Source organism: Vicugna pacos, chromosome 12 (assembly GCF_048564905.1).
Source record: "Vicugna pacos chromosome 12, VicPac4, whole genome shotgun sequence".
Taxonomy (NCBI): domain Eukaryota; kingdom Metazoa; phylum Chordata; class Mammalia; order Artiodactyla; family Camelidae; genus Vicugna; species Vicugna pacos.
In genome coordinates, this window is record NC_132998.1 from 28600980 (window position 1) to 28621642 (window position 20663).

Consider the following 20663-nt stretch of genomic DNA (forward strand, 5'->3'; position numbering starts at 1 on the left):
TGAAAAGATTTACTATATAGTATATTCTAATATACTATAATATAGTATATAGTATATTATAATAGAGTATATATTTATATACATATATGCTCTCAATGCTTTATGGGTATCGATTCATAGATAAATAAGTATATACTTACATATACTTATGTAGTTATATACGCTTATACATATTTATATACTTTTTTTTCATATATTTATAAAAAGATTTACTATAAAGAATTGGGTCATGCAAGTATGGAGGCTGAGAGGTCCCATAATCTGCTGTCTGCAAGCTGGAGACCCTGGAAAGAGGTGGTGTAGGTCAGTCTGAGTCCAAAGGTCTGAGGACCAGGAACACCAAGGGCAGGAGAAGATCGCTGTTGCAGCGCAAGCCATCAGGTGGAAGAGCCCAATTCTTCCGTCCTTCGATTCAGGCCCTCAGTGGATTGATGGTGCCCTTCCACACTGGGGAGGACAAACCACTTTACTGAGTCCACTAATTCAAATGTTAATTTCATTCAGAAACAAGCTCAAGACACACTCAGAAATAATGTTTAGCCAAATGGGAATCTTGGGATCCAGTCAAGGTGACGCCTAAATTAACCACCACAGTGTTCATTTACTTTGTATTCACTCTGCCTTGGTGTAAGGAGCATTCCATCACTTCGTTTCTTATCTCTTCACTCACTTAGTAAACACTCATCCAGGGCGCTGCTTCTACAGTGACGAGGCAGGCTCTGTGTCTCATTTTCCTGACAAGAAAGTATCCCCATCACACACACAGGGAGGCCAGCACTGAGGGCTCTGATGCCTCACTTCAGGTTAGTCTGCGTGCATCTCCTGCACACCTACTGTGAGCCAACCACAGGCCAAGGAACATCTATTGACTTTTTTCAGAGTTGACACATGCTACACCATGTCCTTCAATTTCACTGCAATCCAGGGTGTGCTTACACGGGTAGGTGCTCTAAAAGATGTGGGAGAATTTACAAGGGAGACGGTAGCAGAACAAAGTGGTAACATGTTGTGGAAAAGCATACAGTTGGAAGTCAGGTGGCTTCTGGTCTCTGCTGTTTAGCTGTTTAACCTTGACTTTGATGTTGACTAGGCAGCTTCACCTGTCCAGCCTTCAGTTTGTGTCCGTAGATGATCTTGGAGGAGCTGACCTCCCTTTCTAATCTCAAAGCCTATGCAATAGCGCCTGAGAGACGAACAGCTGCAGTAAGGTTGTTCGGTGGCAGGATCACGCCCAGAGATGGCCAGGGGACCCAGAAACACCCCAATCCTGCTCTGCTCAGCTCCTCCTGAGACTCTTAGGCGTGTCCAAGGAGCAACATATGGTATCAACACCACAGGATGTCAGCAGGGAAGGTTCTGCAGTAAAAAACCTTGCTTCTTTAGAGTTTCAAATTTAGAATTTCAAATTTTAAGAAAAATTTTTTCAAGTTCTTTTCTTTTTCTACATCAAATCTTTTGAAATGTTGAGTGATCTGATTTAAAGTGGGTTTAAGGAAAGAGGCTGCTTGTTCTGTGACTTCTCTCTCCACCTCCCACACATCCCTTATCTCCTGCTGTGTCACAAACCAACCCAAAACTCAGTGCGTGTCCAGCCCATTCGGAGATCTTGTATCAAGGATGGAATCATGGTGGGTGGACAGGAAAGGCCTTCTGCTGTATTCTTTCTCTTTTGAGTCTGGTCTCCTGGCTCCTTAAGTGAAACCTCGATGGACACATTCCTGTTCCTGGCATCTAATGATCCAAGGTGCCACTTCCCCGCCCTTTTAAAGCTATATGAAGCACTACTGAATAGATGCAAATAATATTTGTTAAAAACAAAACAAAACATAAATAATGACACAACAAATGCCCAAGTTCTCCACCTGGGTTAGGAAAGAAGCCTTCAGGTCCTGGGTGCTCCTTCCTGACCGCAGCCTCTGCTCTACCCTCTTAGGTAACCACCAGCTGCAACTCCATGTTCTTCATTTTTTACTTGCATCCTCTTGCTCTCTTTATGCTTCTATCCCAATTGTCCATCTAAACACATACACAGATAGCTGAGTTTTCCTGTTTGTGTACATACTGGAATCACACTGCAACACTCCTTTGACTTTGTCACTCAGTACTGCTTCTTAAATCGTCCGTTAAACATATTTTGCTACTGCCTTCTGTTACATGGATACAGCATAATTCACCTGTCCATTCCTGTGCCGATGAGTACTTGAGTTGTTTCCAGGTTTTGTTTTTTGCTCTGTACTGACTAACAGTACTGTGTCTTTTGGTGCATAGATGTACATTTGTGCATGAAAGAGCTGGTCACAGGGTGTGCACAGGTTTTTTACTTTACTGGGCCATGTCTAACCATCTTCCATGATTGTACCAACGTACACGCCTGACAGCAATAAAGATGTTCCACTTGCACATCTTTGCCAACATTTGATGCTGTCAGACTTAAAAATCTGCAATATAAAGGGTAGGAAATGGTATCTCACAGCAGTTTAATTTGCATTTCCTCACCCAGTGAGGTAATGCCCTTTCTGACATTTAAGGTTCCTGACATGAGAGAAATGAACTGTATCCCGAAGTGGCCATCTCTGACAGCCCCGATTCAAGGGGCAAGGCTCTGCTTGCCCATCCAACTACACAAATTTTTTCATACCTCTGTAGTGTGCTTGCGGGCTTTGTGCTAGATGTGCAGCACAGAGGTGAAGAACCCTAGTTCTCTAGGGATGGGTTCATGCAGGGTAATCTGAAGTGCTCCAGAGAAAATAGTCCTGTGGAGTACAGGTAGAACGAATCCTGGCTGGAGGCAATCCAGGGTAGGGAGGTTAGGAGCAGAGAGCAGGTGTGGTCAGAATGGGCAAGTGAAAAGAGGTCAGCAGTGCAGGTGACAGGCTGTGCCTGGCAGGGGACTATGGGCCTTTGGAAAACCCTGAGGGCTTGGGGCAGGGGAAGTTTGAGCAATAAAATCCTGGCTAGAGTGTGGAATTAAATTGTCAATGGAAAGACTAGTTCGAAAAAGTACTAAAACATCTCAACACCTCAGACAAGGTGTTTATGAATCATGTGGACAACACTGCTCGACGGCACGTGAACAAAGATGAGACGCCAGGAACTGAGTCTGCTGCCCTGAAAGCCACTAACCTTCGGGATAAACGGAGGCAGTACACCGGGTGGGCCTCCGATGGCACAGACCGACCTCGGGCTTCGAGAACGTGCCATATCACTAACCAGCTGTGCAATCCTAAGCGGAGTTCTACCCCAAGCCGGCTTCTCCGTCTCTGGGTGGGTACAGGAGCACTTACTGAGGGCTGTCGTGTGCCCGGCACGCACTGCAGGGACACGCATTTACCGGCACTGTTAACATGCTGCAGTTACTCAGGGCGGAAAAATCTTGGAGGTTTTTGGTAAGAATTACCACAAAACAGGAGTTTCTACTTAACAACTGACGCAAAAGAATGCAGTGCATGTGAGTGAAAAATCTGTGTGTGACAATAGACGTGAAATACTTTCTGAACCCCCAGCACGTTCCTGACCTGGTCCAGGGAGAAAGGCAGGCTCACCATACCCCCTCGCAGTGCTGCGGGGGATAGGAGGCTTTGACCAAGATTTACAGGTCAATTTAGGACAAGCTGGAAAATGGAATCTGAAAAGCCAACGTTGCTAAAATGTAAAGCTCAGCACGGCGACCTAGCCAGACAGCACGCGTCACTGGAACTACCCAGTGGCGAGGTCTCACACTCGCCAACACGAAGCCGGACGGCCGCAAGGCTCTTGGGCAAAGAATTCCAAGCCCCCCGTTCAATAACAAGGCACAGAGGGTGGATATTAATACCTTTTTAATGTTTCACATTGTTTTCTTCAAAAGTCTTTTAACAAAAAATACATGGAATTTAATATGGGTTTTGATACAGTGGACAATTACAGAGATGAAGTCGATAAGGTGTAATCCTCCTTGTGGGGGCAGACCGTTTCATTCCACTAGGAAGATAGGATCACAACATGATTAGGCATGATCACCTCACACTGCCTTGTTCTGACTTCAGAGCCTGGCAGACTCGGAGAAAAAACAAACTAAAAATAAATAAATAAAACTGCACACAGTTGGCTGCCTCAACCCCCACCCCGTTTTCCTTCCCCATTCTCTCCACACAGGCGGATGGGATGAGGCGTGAGGCAGAGCTGTGCAGCAGACAGGGTTAGGAGCTCTGCTGACCAAATGCCGGGCAGAATCAAGAGTTCCCTGAGGTGACAGGAAATGTACTTTGAATCAACCACTCAGTGCTGAGAAACACACACAGAGGGGAAGGGAAAAAAGGAGCTTCAAGAACTGCTGGGGGGAGGCCCGATGTCCACGGCAGGCTTAAAACCCAGCTTCTAGAGAGAAAGGAATGCTAGCAGAGCAGAAACACTTGTGCCAAAAATTCCACCCAGGGCAGTTATTCATTCAATAGAAAAAGTCAAAACATTTAGGTTTTAAATGAAAATCCTTCACATCCACCTGTGCTCAAAAATAATAAGTTACGATATTAACAGCTTCCTTTAAAAAAAAAGTAATTACCACAAAAGAGTGAAATCATTTAAGTGTGGAAAGACTTATTTTTCCTATGAATGTAATTCTTAGGGATAGATACGTAACACATACACACGAGACAGACAAGCTGTGATACTCTGCGTTTCTACCCTAAAGCAAAAGCCACCCACCGAAGTTTCAAACACGTGAAGTGTTTCCATTGCAAAAGACCTCAGCTCACTTAGACCAGCACACAATGGACTAAATAAAGGCATTTATTGTTCTTCCCCATTTCAGGTGTACGTCTGCTTCTGTGACGGATGACAGTGGAAAGCACACTATGCCACCAAGCTCCGTGCAGTGGAACAGCACTTCCAAAAGGCTGGCCATGCAGCCATTTCCTTTTCTAAACAGAACTAAAAATAAAATGAGTGGTGTAGCGCAAGGGGGCAAATTTGGCCAATCGTAACTTGACTTGTTTTGCACATGTAACTCCCTAGGGAGCCACTGCAGAACAGGCCGGCCAAGCAAAATACCACATTTGGGTCCCTGGGCAGCTGTTTCTCATGGGACAAGCCTATGAGCGACATCACACCTTCCCAGCAACGAGCCACCTCATCTCCACACTGAAGCCAAAAGCAGGAGAAAGATTGACTGCTAACATTTTTTTGTCTCTAGTATCATTAACACCTTCGAGAAAAAAGGAAAAAAAAAAGAAACAAAAACCAATCAACATTAGAAAGCCTGACGATGTGGATAAGAAAGCCCACAAAGGAAAGGCCATGCGAAAACTGCTTCGACGGTTCCATCACCGCCCACCGCACGGGCTTGAGGCTGGTGACTTCATGGGCGCATCTCTCCGATGCTCACCGAGTGTCAGTTTCGAGTCCATCATGGTGACCCCAGTGTGATGCTGTCTGCCTTCCACTCACCACCTGCTACCCATGAGATCCAAGGGGGCTTCAGGAGTGTAAGCAGAGGACAAGCAGGTGCTGAAGCCCGGGAACCTTCCCCAAAAACCTCGCCTTGAATTTGGGCAAGAAACACAGGAGTGGTTTGGAATCTTGGCAACAGCATCCACACTGGGGCTTAACCTCAGCAGCCAGCCTGGAGGATGCTTCCCCCAGAGCGCTTGGTCACCGACAGTGTCGTGAATACCTGCAGGGGGGGAGACAGCACGAGATTTTCAGAAATCTGGGCAAAGGTTACCAGGGAGTAGTTCAGACAACACCATACGTATTAAGAATGACTTGGATGACTACTTAAAATGAATGAAACAGAGAAGTAACATGCAATTTCCCCAGCGGATAAAAGGAGAGGAGCATCTTAAAACCAAGGTGAGAGAGGGGGAAAAAATGTAAGTTATATCTAATAAAGCACTTATTAGCATGAGGTAACTAAAACAACATCACCCCACTTGCTTGTCAATTCTCTAAAAGAAACGCATCCTGAAATATTCTAGGTACAAAGAAAGGAGTAAAGAGTATGATGACAAACACCCTTGTGTCCACCCAGCTCAGGGAGCTGTGCAACAGGCTTGGAGCCCCACACGAGTCCCTTCCTGATCACCTCTTCCTCCTGGCCCTCTAACCAGTGCTTAACTACCTCTGTGCATTTCTACCTGCTTTTCTTTATAGGTTTTTAAAAACTTTATATACAAACGGCAAGATGACATATATACTCTTCTGCTACCTGCTTTCTTGGCTTAATACTGTATTTCTGTGATTTAAGCATACAGACACAAATAGCTCTAATTCTTCCTTTTTTCACTGAATTGTATTTGATTACAATCGTATACTATACCATACAGAGTATAGTATACATACTATAGCATGCAATTACTCAAATCATGAATATGTTACAAATTACATAACCGGGCTCCTTTTGTTGGCCATTCAAGCTATAGCCGATATGCTGTGACATTCCAGTACGTCTCCATGCTCCCAGACCTAGAGGCACAACGGCTGACTGGGAGGGCAGGTGCAACTTTGACTTGGCTACACTTCCAAAGTGCCCGACCAACTGCTACTCTCGTTTGCAGTGAATGACAAGTTCTCCTTGTTTCACATCCTTGAGAACATTTGGTCCTTGTGGACTTACAGCTTTACCATTTTAGGTGACCTTGACTTGCTACTATTTAGCATGGCCTCTACAAATAAAAGGGGAGTTCTCAAACCTGTTCACAAGGATTAAAATACACAGAAATGACAGACGGAGGGTACAGCCCAGGAATCCCATGTTTAACAAGAGTCCCAGGTAATTCTAATACAGGATGCCTGAAGACCACATATTAGAACTTCTTGTTGGAACACCAGTGTAGGCAACACACTGTGAGTTCACTGCAAAATCCAAAGCCGAGAAGTCTACTGCACGTTGAACTAACCGTCAGTTGCTCAGTTTCGTAGTTTCACCAAACAGGAAACCTGCAGCTCTCCTGCAGTTCATCAGTAACCTTCCACTGGCCAGACCCAGAGGGCACCTTGCAGTTTTCATTCTGCAGCCTCTCTGCAGCATTTCTTGCTGCTGAGCTCACTGATGTTTTAACAACTCTTTCCTCTTCTTGTTTCCGTGAGAGCTCTCTTTTCTGTTTCCTTCTTTCGTGGCTATTCTTCAGCCCGAGCACAGAGGTGTGCTGCTGAAACACCAATTCCCCCTGGCCCTTGAGGTGGCCAGATCCCCCAGGTGGGCTGGCTGCAGACCCAGGTACCTCATCTACTTACTCCAGTGCGCTGCCAAGTCCTGCCGCCGTCCACGTGTGCGCGGCACAAGCAAGGCCAGGAAGCACTGCCCTAGGGTCCCAGCCTTGGCTCTCTCCCTTTCAAGCGATGGATTCGCAGCCTTTCCAGCCGCTGTGTCTCTCCTGAGCTCCAAGCCAGTGAGACCTGACCAGCACCTCTGGGAAGATGACACTTTCAAATCGAACGCTGTCCCATACTGAACCCTTTACCTTCCTGTAATCCATCACCTCTTCTTGTTGCTCAGGTCACGCATTTGGAATTAATCCTTAATTCTTCTATTTGTATTACTGCTGATATATCACCAACTAGTAAGTTTTAGATATTCTGCTTCTTTTCTGTCAAATCTGATCCTCTTTGTGTTAACACTGACTGAACTACTGCGAAATTTTTGTTCATTTCCAAAACACACGGTTTCCTCACCCCTGTGAGGACCTCCTGTGTGGCCCATACATTATATGTTCCTATCCTCCTGGACGAGGATGTGCGGGCCAAGGGCTTGCTCCAGCCAAGGACACGTGCAGAAGTGGGAAGCATCACTTCTAAACAGAAGCTCAGTGTGCTTCTCTGACACCTCCTGTCCCCTGCCATTCAGCCAGCAGTGACCCGGGGAGAGGCCACCCCATCAGCGGGCCCTGGAGTGATGACACATGGAAGCTGAGCCACAGCTGGTCCTCAGTGGCCATAGAGCACCGCGAGGAATAAACGTTTGTTTCTACAGGCAAAAACCAAAACAAAACCAAAAATGCCACCCACACTGACCATCGACTTGCTCAGGCATGAAAACACAAAAGGGCTTTGCGCTCATTCAATTAAGTTCAGAAACTTACGTGGTAACTGAATACAATTAAGACTTCAAGCCAAGCCTCTCTGGTCACACGAAGTGAACTGAAGAGTAACCCTGATGAGATTCTACAGCGTATACACCTGTCCTGCTCCAAGCCAGGCTGACCTTCTGGAGCCACTGAGTGTCTCACTGACACAAGAGGCCACAGCATATTTGGGAGAGGCCTTAGTAGAAGCAAGACTCACTGAGTGCCTGCCTGCACCATTGCTGGCACACCTGGACACCTGGACAGACTTTCTGGTCAGCTGAACCTCTTCTTTCTGAGAAGTAACTGGTTTCCTAGTTTTCTATACAAAGAGGAAATCAAGGCCACTTGATATATACAGGCCAAAGCAACCAGAATCAGCATCAAAAATACTTGTGAATTATGGAGGAACAATACAGAAAAAAATCCTGGCCTATTTCAGCCTCAAAGCAGGGACAAAAGCCTCTTTCCTTTCTATATACCAACACATCAGCAGCACCTCAACAAAGTCAGACCCAAGTAAGAATGGCTAGTATCTTAACACATTTCAAGTATGAACCCAGAAGAAAATGTATGAACAATTCACATCCAGAAAAATAATAACTATAAGAGTATCATCCTCATTAACAAAGATATGTAAAAATCCTTGAGTCAGTTATCCTTTTCATATTCAGTAAAGGAAAATTTACACTGAATTTTGCAAGGTTTTCATTAGCACTCAAACTCAATGCTGATGACATTATAAACCAGTACAAGTCTTTTTTGAAAAGCAAGTAAATTCCTCTGTTTAAAAGATGCGTGGCTGTGGATGGGGACAGAAAGGCAATGTGCGACGATGGAAACAGCTGTGTGAGGGTGATGGCTTCACGGGCAATTTAAAATCCCATCAGACATGCTCTCCGTTCAGTTTTTTCAAAGAAAGGAAAATAATGAACCAGGGGATACATTAAAGCAAATTTCAGGTTTGTGAATTTGCAAGCTTGAAAGTTTTATTCCTCAGGAATTTAGGAAGAGAAATTGTAGGACACGTGGACAGAAAACTAAACCCATCAAAAGAGGGAAACAAATTAAGGACAAAAAGAAAAGAGCTCTTATCTAATTTTCTTACACTGGAAACACACTGATGTTAAAGAGATGGGAGAAGCCAAACTGTTATTACTGATTAGTCTAAATGGAAAAAAATGGGTGGCGGAGGGGGTGTGTGTGTGTGGTCAATTCTTACAAAGATTTTCTCTGCACGCAGCTGCTTTAGAATTTCCATAAATACACCATTTTAAGAAATGAGCAGAGGCAGCCCCTTCACGCTTTTCTATCCCAACACAGACAACACTCACAAAAGGTCAAATGCTACACAAATGCCTTGGCAGGCTCGGATGCCGCATCTCTATCTGCAACACCTCCTCCCAGCCTCGCAAGACCCCTCACTGGAGACTGTGATTATGCTGACTATTAATAAAACAGAACTTGTGATGTTTGGCATAAAATTCATTTTATGGCATGCCATAGGGTCTTGCTCTTTCTTCTTGAGCTATTATTTTTTGCCCTACAAATAAACTTGATTAGTTGAAATTACTACTCAAAATAATGCATAATCAGTTTCCCACTCAATTATTACTGCTCAGGCATCCAGAATAAATTTTCACCATACTATCTTCACACTGAATAATGCTAATGCATCACTGATGCCCCAGGCCCCAAGACTCCCTCTCATGTTGACACCAAGGGGCTTCCAGTCAAAACAACACTAGGCTCTCTTCCTCCTACAGCAACTCCAGAAGGAAACTCTTTGGAAATTACTGTGCTCAAAGTCTCCAGTGAGGAATTTGTCAACCTCTGTAAGTAACTACTTCTCAGAGCCAAAGGCTGTGCAATTGCCTGGGCTATTTTATCAGAATGGTGGTTAAGTGTTCACTCAATGATTCATTCTGCAAACCACCCACAACTGGCCCGGGAGCTGTGGCTACTTCTGAGCACTTTAAAGCAGTGCTCAGGACCAGTTTTTAAATTATTATTGTTTCTAATCCAACCAATGGACGGACATTTGTGAAATTCAATCAAATGAATAAGGAAAATGAACTTTTAAAAGGCATATGAAATGAAAACTCAGATTTTCTATTATTGTATCAGATATTGTCAAATTATCCCTTAAGTTTCTAAACTTTTCTTTTTCATTTCCTTCGTTATCTCATTATGGATTAGTAACAAACATTCTGTGGACTGCATTTTGAGTGGTGCCCTATACAATATAAGGTTATTTGCTAAAAACAAAGCAAAACAAACAAAACAGTGGATCCAGTAGCATACCCAATTACATCCTACGCCAGTGAGAACCCAGCATTTAGCAAGAGTGTCCCTAAAATTCTCCCACCAGTCACATTTCACTTTCCCTCCATCAAGCAGCTTTAAGAAAGATTTCCATAGTCAGGATTTTGTCAGAAGTCTTTGGTTTTTCAAAGTCTAGTTTCTAAGCCAGTAGCTCATAATCAGGAGGTAAAAGAAATCACTAGAGGAGCTTTTTCAAAATACACATTCTTCCTCCACCTCCCCTCCCCACAAAATGCTGTTAATGATGACCCTTCAGTCGCCACATCTTCTGTAATGAAATATCCAGGGGAACACCAGCTAACAGATGCAGTTACTGGACATCTACCAAAGGCCAGGAGCTGCCCTAGTCACTTTCCGCAGAGCATGGCTCCCTGACCCTGCGAGTCACATCCTCTCCCCGTCAACACCCGACAGGGAGGAGTGGGGAAGCTGAGTATCATCCGTAAGGCGTGGGGAAGCTGACTGCTTGAGTTTGAATCTCGGCTCTGCCACTTTCCAGCTGGCAAGTTACTCAACCCTTCTGTCCCCAGCTTCCCCACCGGTCGAATGGAGATATTACTGCAACGTTCCTGGTGGGGTTCCTGTAAGGACTACATAAGACAACACGCAGAGGGAGAGAGCAGAGTCCTGATACACAGTAAACCCTCACAAATGTTGGCACTCCTGCCAGGTGGCTCCCCAGGAGTCCCTCTTTTTGTATGACTGCTTCCTCCTTCAAGCGGCAAAAGGGAACCATTCAGCTCTCCCCTCTCCCCACTTCCAAACAGTGGGCAAGTCCCATCAACTCTACCTCCTATTTCTCCCTCTCAAATATATCAAAGTCTCTGGACATCCACTGCCACTCCCCTAGTTCAGGCAACCAGCACCTCCTCCCCTGTCTCCAGATGTGCCTCCTCCAGCCCATTCTCCATGGTGGCGGGGCCAAAGTAATTTCTCTCAGGAATGCTTCAGACCCCATCCCTCCTGCTTCCAAACTCTCAGCTGAATTGCCGTGGCCCCAAGACAAAGTCAAAATACCCTGTCTTGGTTTACAAGTCCATGATTTTCCCACCTAACCTACTTCTCCAGCTTAATTTTTGTTGTTTTTTTTAATCTTTCTGTAAGCTCTTCAAGCAACAGCAATGTTGAGGGCCTTTCAGTTCCCTGAAGAAGCCATGATCTCACCCACAGAGTTCTTCTATTTGGTGTTCCCTCTGCCTGAATAACACCAATGCCGCCTTCTCGGCTTTGCAAGAACCACCCCCCTCACCCCCAATTATCCTGCCACAAACAACACTTTATATGTACCTTGATCCCGGGATTCCCGACAGTGAACTGTATCTGGCATTTCCTCATCTGCCTCCCTGCTCTGCATCATGGCTTAAATCCCCACTGCTCCCCCAGCGCCCAGCACAGTGCTAGGTACACAGCTGCACAACAGATGTGCACAGAGAGTGAGAAAATAGCAACCAATTTTTCAATCTCATTCATCAGCCACCAGCTTGGAAAAAAAGAAAAGGCAAAAAGCCCTATCAAAGGAATGGAACATTCACCTCTGAGCTTCAAAGTCATAAGAGAACCAACAACTGGAGATACACAGCAGTAAAAACCTAAGAAGGGTTCTTGTAGTGCCAGGCATAGCATGGGGAGCAGGCCTCTGGCTGACCTCCCTGCAGGCCCAGGCTTCAGGAAGATCGCTCTGCCCAGCCGGCAGCTGCACCCCCACCAGCAGCTGCCGCACTCACCAAGCACACATCAGCCTCTTAACTAGCCCACTGAGAACTGAATTCAGGTTAAAAAATCACACTCACACACCCAAGTTGGGAAGTTAGGTTTTTATCCATGTTGGAGAGGACTTGCTCTTTTAAAGTATCTTAGGCTGCCATCTAAACATTTAAATATACTCACTGCTGTGGGTTGAATTAAGTCCCCCAGAAAGATGTGTTCAACTCCTATGCCCTGGTATCTGTGACTGTGACCTTATTTGGAAATAGTGTCTTTGCAGGTGTAATCAAGTTAAAAAAGTCTTGCTGGATTCGCGTGGGCCCTAACCCAATGACCGATGTCCTATATACCAAGAGGGAAATTTCAGCACAGACACAAGGAGACAAGGCCACGTGAAGATGGAGGCAGAGCCTAGAGTCACGCATCTACAAGCCGAGACTGTCACGACCTGCTGGCACTCCCAGAAGCTGCGGCAGCAAGGAAGGAAGGAGTCTTCCACAGGGAGCGCCGTTGGAGGCAGCACAGCCCTGCCAACACCCCGAATGCAGACTTCAAGCCTCCAAAACTAGGAAAGAATAAATTTCTGTTGTTTTCAACCACCCCATTTTTGGTACACTGTTACATCAGCCCTAGGAAACTAACACACTAAGTGTTTTTTTAGAAAAAAATGAACTGGCTCCTTCCCTAGGCAGACAGTCTTAGTCATCACACTGAATAAAAGACTAATTGCGTGTTCTTTAAGAGATTCTTAAAATCTATTATCCTCTTTTCAATTTTTATATTTTTTGAAACTTAGTCTTACTTCACAAAAACCAAACCAAACCAAACCACACACACACACACACAGAGTAGTTTCCTAGTCACTAAACAGATGCATATTAATATAGAGAAGGACACACACTATCCCTAATCAGAGAAAAGGCAAAGCAAAAGGAAGTGAGAACACTTTCCAGGGCTACAATGTTCAGCTCCATACCTAAGCCTCCTGATGAGACACCTCCTCCCAACCTCCAAGTTCTCCAGCGTAGACACACTTTGGGTTTACAATCCCTCCTTAGTGGTATCACAACATTCCACTCTTGGATGAGCCCTGACAGGCATGAAGAAACACTGACACCCAGAGGCCCAGACTAGTCCAGTTTCAGCTCTTGATCTTTTAAAAAGCATCACTTTGAAATCTCATTCTTTGATACCAAAAGTTAAAGAGGTAGACATCATTTAGCCTCCAGGTGGCTCTAGGATGACTAGGATTTATGCTTCTTCTGATTATGAATGACATTATTAGCTAATTGCCCCCAAAATACTTTAGGAGACCTGAGAAATGTAAGATTTAAGGCACATCTCTATAAATGACTCTCATCATTTTTATCACGGAATAGCATGGCAGTACTATCCTGTTGCCAGAAGGAGAAACATTGGGAAGAGGAAAAACTGCCCTTAAAGACAAGACCTTCTTTCGAGGTAGTCTCCAACACTAATAAGCTGTAAGGAGGTCGAAGCAGCTCAAGAAAAGCAGGAAGAACAGCAGAATCCCAGATATGCCCCCTGTAAGCCGAGTGATGCTGTCACTCTTAAACAGAGCTATCGAAGTGTGGGCGACCCACCTCTGCGCAGACAGGGTGGATGCCGATGGTGCTGTCCAGCTGATCTTTGGTCAGTCCACACTTGAGCGCTGCTGCGAAGCCCTGGGTAACTTCCCCAGCATTTGGACCCAGCATGTGGAAGCCGACAACTCGTTCCTGAAATATAAAAGAGTAATACAATTACGTGGATTTCTTCCCCTTAACTGCCTGGAATATCCTCCCAGTCTAATCTAAAAATCCCACTCAGAAATGGCCAAAGACTTTTATTAATGTTTGCTGCTAGAAGCTATTTTGCGTGAAGATACTCCTACACGGGCCAATAGAGAGCCTGGTGGTCACACCAAGAAGAGGCAAGAACCAGCCACGAGTGATGATAAGGAAAAACATGAAAAGCAAAAATGTGGGCCCCCCCATCTCCTCCATTTGGCTTTATCAAAGCCCCAAATAAACTACCTGTGATAGCTGTAACATTTAAGAGCAGTCATTCAAATTAAAAAATCATTTATACTAAGGTTTGGGGGTAGATAGCACAGACTTAAGACCCTTCCAATGTGAAAACAGTTTTGAAAGCAAGAGAAAAACATCTGGCAACCCTGAAATACCTGGGTGGGAATTACTCCGGATAAATCTAAGCCCCAACCTCAGGCTACCTCTGCTGAGAGCAGGGAAACCTGATGTGTTCCCCTGTGCAGACTCTGAGAGCCAGCTCTGAGCCAGACCGTCCAGCCCAGTCCCCTCATAATAGATGAGGCAGCTCAGGCTGTGAGGGGCAAGGCCAAATCTAAGGTTCAGCAGCTCCCTGGAAACCATCAGGAAGGTCATGCTGTGCATGACATATTCCACTGTAGACTCTCACATTATTCACCCTGACATTCAGGGTTTGAGTATAGGGATAAACAAAGCGTAACTATAATAGCTCTTAAAATATACTAGATTTACATGCAATAAATGGACAAATCTCCAAAAATGAGATTTTAAAAAAAGGTGCAGGCTTCTATTTCGCTAAGGATACCCCTCTTCTTTAAACCACAATGCATGATGTTTATGGATACATAACAGGCAGCAAACAACACAAAAATATGAACAGGTGAGACAGTCCAAACTGAGGACAGTGCTGCGTCTGGGGTAGGGAAGGCAAGGCGGGAGAAGCACCAGGAGGAGGGAAAGGACCACGCAGGCACAGGCCAGCGGTTAACAGCGCGGGTTTGACTTTGCCTAGCACTGAATTCCTGCTCTGCCATTAACTAGCAAGTGCCCGGGCACAACAGCTCAGCTTCCGCATGCTTCAGTTTCCTCATCTATAAAACGGGGGTAACAACAGCACATACCTCGTAAGGTTGTGTGAGGACTAAATGAATTTGTACGTGTCGACCACTAAGTAGGGCCTGGAACACAAACTAATAAATAGAGGCTATTACAAACTGCCTCTGTGATGGTTTCTCTCTTCTAAGAGGAAAGCTCTGATGCAAATATAGGAAAATGTTACTATTCACTGAGTCTGGATGGTAGGTATTTTCCCTATCTCTGAATGTAAATTTTAAATATTTCATGTAAAAATAGAATAGCATACAAAAAGAATAAAAGCCTAGCAAGTTAAACACTACTGAAAACCCAGCACATCTAGACACTGTGAAGTGAATGACTCGGAATGAATAAAGCATGCCTCAAGGAAGGTCAAGTTCTAGAAGCACACTTTTGTTCGAGATCACTATGACAAAAGCAATGGCAAGTACTCCTCTCTTCTATCTTTGTTTATGACAATAATTTACAACAGTACCATCCTACTTATAGTCTCAGTCATTTTAACTGAGTTTACTGGTAGTGAAAATTGTTTTTCATATTATATAAAAAAATGCCATTTGATCAACTGACAGTAGTTTTAAAAAAAGGACAAAAAAACTATACAATTAAATAGATTTGCTTGGTGTAAAGGAAACATCTGCAGTTTCATCAACTGTTAACGTGCAAATGAAGTATCTCTTGCTGGATCCTTCTGTCACAGTGGCATGGTGTCTAATGTATACTCATAAAAATGACTTTAATAAGACAATATAAAAAGAAAAGTCTCTACATAAAATTGTTCTTTATGTCAACTTTGTATAGCTTGGTACAGGCTATCCTAGTACATTCATTTATTAAATGCACTTATGATGACCTTTTTTGTAGAGGATCCAGGTTTTCCTAGAATCCTGTGTTCTGTAAAAAGCAATCTGCAACTGTGCTGTCTAGAGCAGTAGTTTCTAAACAGAATATATAACTTAATTATATTCAAATCTGGAGATAAGAAAATGAGTTTATTAGGCTTTTAACATACGGGTTCCTTAGCATTGTTTATATTTTTACTGTTGGGGATGCTTTTTTAAAAACATCCTCAGCTACGTTAAAAATACCAATTCTCATGAGACTGAACCCAGGTGAGGGAGATCAAGAGGAACATACTTCTAGTTACAAAATGAGTCACAGGTACAAAATGTACACTCTGGGGAATACAGTCAAGAATCATGTAATATCTTTGTATGGTGACAGACGGTAACTAGTTACTGTGGTGATCACTTTGAAATGTATAGAAATATGTTACATACCAGAAACTAATACAGTGTTGTAGATCAATTATCCTTCAAAACAAACTCGTGGAAGAAGAGATCTGATTTGTAGTTACCAGAGGTAACAAGTGGGGAGAGGGGAACTGGGTGCAGACAGTCAAAAGGTACAAACTTTCAGTTATTAGATAAATAAGTACTAGGGATGTAATGGACAAAATGATTAACATAATTGACACTGCTGAATGTTGTATATGAAGGCTGCTAAGAAAGTAAATCGTAAAACTTCTAATCTCACACACACACATACACACACGCACACACACGGATTCAATCCGCAACATTTACAGAATATGTGCAGAGATACACACTTGTTCTGGGTTACAAGAGAAAATGAGGGCAGCGATCAGAAAAGTCTCAAAAAAACCAATGATTTATTCAATCACTTTGTAGGTCCGGAAACAAACTCTGTGAGGTCAAGGAGCTTGCCCACAGGCGTTCATTACTAGTTGTTGCATGAAGCAGCGAGCAAATCCTAAAATCAGAACCCAGTTAAGAGCTCTTGCCATTACAACTTTCTCACTAGTGCCAGCTGCTTAGGATACAAACTTGGGTAATTACCCCCGTTCTTTTCTTTTTTGTCATTATTTTTACATAGTCAATGGCGTCACTGGTCCCCTTTAACAAACACAAACAGTTCTCAAGTTTCCCTCCTGGTTTCTTCGTTCAGTAAGTTCTGACTGCCTGTCCACTATGTCCACTGCAGAGGGGAGTTAAGCAGTATCGTCATGGTCCTCACCTCAAATAATGTCCATAAAGCTGGGGAGACCGACAGGTAAAATACTAAAGGAATGCCGTGTGTGTGTACCATGTGATCAAAACAGAGTTACACAGTAAGAACAAAATAAAATTAGTAGAAAGGATTAAATGAGAATGGCACTTACATTGTCTTTGATATTACAGACTATTTTTGCGTAACATTTGTTGTTATCTCTTGATGGAATGGTCCATTCCAACGGCCAAAAGTAACTATGGTAAACCTAAGAAGAGAGAAGCACAATTTAGACCCGTCGTCTTAAGAAGTAGCCTGTCAAACTCTAGTTGTAGAGTGAAGATGGTGGAGGCCCTTTAATAAGTACTTTCATCAAACAGTACAACTCATGAAATAAATAGGAATCTGGCCAAAAGATAAATAACTTATAAACTCATAGGTGACAAGCCCTTTCACTATAAGCTCATCCCTTAATTACATCTCAAACTCAAAAGAGTAAACCTTATGTAACAACAACAAAGAACAAGCAAATAGAGGAAGAAGCCATGTAATTTCTTGCTGTCTTGAATTTAAAAAATAAACAAACACCAACACTATTCTCACAGGAATGACAACTTGGGCCAGAAACAATTATAGCAATTATCTAGTTTTCTTGCTAAATATTTCCAAAGACATCCCCTCATGTGGGATTATTCACCAAAGGTACAGAAGGAGGGAGGGAGGAAGGAAGATGGCAGACAGGAGGACACATAGACGTCTGTATTGGTATTTCATAAACTTAAGTCTTAGGTGACTAAAGAGAGGCTTTTCCTCCTCCAACTGCTAGCTTCAATTCAAAACATGTATGGTTGGTAGGATCTTTTAAAGACATATTGATTATGTAGACATTACGTAACACTCTTTTATGTTGTAATGATGTGAATTTTTTTAATGTGGGTTGCAAAACTGAATGTATAGTATCACAGTGTCACAACCATTACACAGGGAAAAAAATGATTACAGAAATGACTCCCAATTGCTAACAACTGCTGTGTTACAGACATAGGGCTATGAGTAATTGTTTCCTATTTCCCTTACATTTTTCAAAATTTCTTCAACACAAATGTATTACTTTTATAATGAAAAATGCAAATTCTAATAAAACAAAAGCCCAAAGTACAATTAAAGGGAAATGGTAGGTTCTACTAACTGAACAGGAGAAATGCAGGTACCTTTCAGTTTTCTTCCTTGTATTTTCCTGTATTTTTCACATTAATAATAAAAAGAAACCAATAAAAGTGGTTTTAAAAAGTAGAACTAAGTATTACCGGATCAACTGATGAAACTGAAAACTGGAAAGTAGGTCAGATAAAGTACTGTATCAAAATTAAATTGTCCAAAAAGTAGTAACTACACTGTGGTTATGTAAGAAAATGTCCTTGTTCATAGGAAATACACAGTGAAATATTTAGGGGTAAAAGGGTATTCAACTTAGTCTCAAATGGTTCAGGAAAAAGAAATACACACAGATGAACAGAGACAGACAAAGAGAGAATATGAAAAGTATAAAACAAACGGGCAAAATGTTAGTAATATGTGCATCTGTATAATGGGTATATGGAAGTTCTTCGTACTGTTTCAACTTCTCTGTATGCTGGAAATTATTTTAAAGTTGGGGGAAAAAAGAGTAGTAAAGAGTAGAATTTACCTCAATATTTTCTTCCCCAAATTTCTCCACAGCTTTCTCTTCAGAAAGACCACAAGCACCATATTCCAAAGGAGTAAATACGGTCGTTGGAACATTTTCATAGTCACACTGTTTGAAAATGGAGGAGAGTTATGACAGAAGAAATTATAACTCGAAAAAGTATATACTTTAAAAAGGTTCAAAATTAGGAGAGGAAAGTAGGCTAATAAAAATCTACTATGCTGAGAATCATTAACTGATGCAATAAAGTTTTAGCAGAGGTTTTAAAGTCTGTCAAGACTAGTCATGAATATATGGCTCATGCGGCTTCTCCATTCATCTACCAACTGATGTTAACAAGGACATACTTTTTCTCCCTTAAATTAAGCAGCCAAAACAATACTAGTGCACCCAATGCTGAAAGTCTCATATTATCAGTGACAGAAGTAAACAGGCTATTGGAAAATCAATTAGGTAATACATACTAAGAGCCACAAAAACATTTTAAACTTTTTGGCCCAATAATCCCATTTTTAGAAATCTATAATAATAATTTAATATACAGAAAAAGCTACATGCATTAATTTAATTGAGCAATGCCACAGTTCTCATCAATAGTGGCTATATTGGAGTGGCTTTAAAAACGCAAATAAGGAAGTGGTTCTATAGTACATATTCCCAATGTAACATTAAGGAGCCATTAAAGTAATGGTAATTTTTCTAAAGCATATTTTATGTTAATAGGCATGGATGACAAAACGGTTCTGAAGTCAAACAAGTTTGTAAAATGCTGTATTAAGCAAATAAACAGGTTTCTCAACTATCAGAATTCTCAGAGCCTTTAATATGCTGATGTGAATTGTGAAAATGTAATTACATAAATGCCAAATATGTCTGTAAATGCTAAACCTACCCAGCCAAATCTGTACAGAAGTAAGTCGTCCTGCATTTAAAATGAGAAATTCAATCAATTCTCGCTCTCTAAAATGGTAAAGTAAAATCTTTAAAATGTGCCTCCCTCTAGAAGTAGTATATAATCTTTTTTCTCTAAAATGAACACAAACCTTTGGAATTCTGAATCAAAAGTAAAGGTAGCCATCCACTTATTGCCATAACGGACCAGGTTTACTTCCTGCTTTAAACAACTAGAAAACCAGACAAATATGCAACACATTTGCAGACTCTGGATGGTAGGCAGGGCAGCACCGAGGAGGCCTAGGAAGGGCATCAATTTAGGAGTGGAACTAAATTAGGCCTAGATGAAAGCTTGCTGTTGACACACCCTAAAGAAGCTGAAAAGTAATTACACAAGGATAAAACTAATCCCATGTAACATAATGGGCTGCCAAAACAAAGTCCAACACTATATAAAGGAATTCAACAAAACTCAGCTCCCAACAATGTAAAATGCACAAAGTTCACTTCCATCCAAAGTAACGAAAAACACAAAGGAGCAAGAATTCTTGAACCAATACCAAGAGAAAAATCAATCAACACAGACACAGCAAAAGAGATGATGGGATAAGCAGAGGGCACTAAAAGAGGTTTTATAAATATGTTCTGCATATTCGAAGAGGTAAAAAAAACCCATGAACCTGCTGAAGAGAGAAAAGGAAAATATATTTTAAATAAATAAAACTCAGAGATGAAAGAAACCACTTGAAGTGCAAACAACATGGAATGGGATTTACAGCCTAAGACAGTGCAGAAGAAAGGATCAGTGGACTTGAAGACACTGCAATAGACTGAGAAAATGAAAAACAGAAATGGGAGTGGAAAACAGAAAAATTAATTAAATGGTTAATTTGATGAAATTTTTCCAAATCTGATGAAAAACTATAAACATATAAACCCTCAAATCTTGACAAACCACAAGCAAAATAATTACAAAGGAAAATAAGCCAAGGCATACAATAATCAAACTACTAAAAAAACAGTGATAGATACAAAATCTAAAAAGGAACAAAGATAAAAATGATGGCATGGCATACTTCTCTTTAGAATCTGAGCAACCAGAAAACAATGGGCAAATTA

At 42.3% G+C, this 20663-nt stretch overlaps 1 protein-coding gene across 12 annotated transcripts in view; it reads right to left on the reverse strand.

Annotated features, from left to right (window-relative positions):
• Positions 1-224: 224 nt before the first annotated feature.
• The window catches only part of TXNRD1 (thioredoxin reductase 1), a 103129-nt gene continuing 82690 nt past the window's right edge, over positions 225-20663 (reverse strand). For 11 of the 12 annotated variants that reach the window (XM_072973087.1, XM_031683177.2, XM_072973093.1 and 8 more), the window contains 4 exons: positions 18651-18758; positions 17136-17231; positions 13673-13807; positions 3802-5650 (listed from right to left, as the gene is read on the reverse strand). In XM_072973087.1, the coding sequence (XP_072829188.1) occupies positions 5588-5650; positions 13673-13807; positions 17136-17231; positions 18651-18758 (402 nt within the window). In that variant the 3' untranslated portion in view covers positions 3802-5587. Of the gene's footprint in view, positions 448-3801; positions 5651-13672; positions 13808-17135; positions 17232-18650; positions 18759-20663 lie in introns of those variants that run through there. The other variant, XM_072973088.1, reaches the window with a different exon arrangement.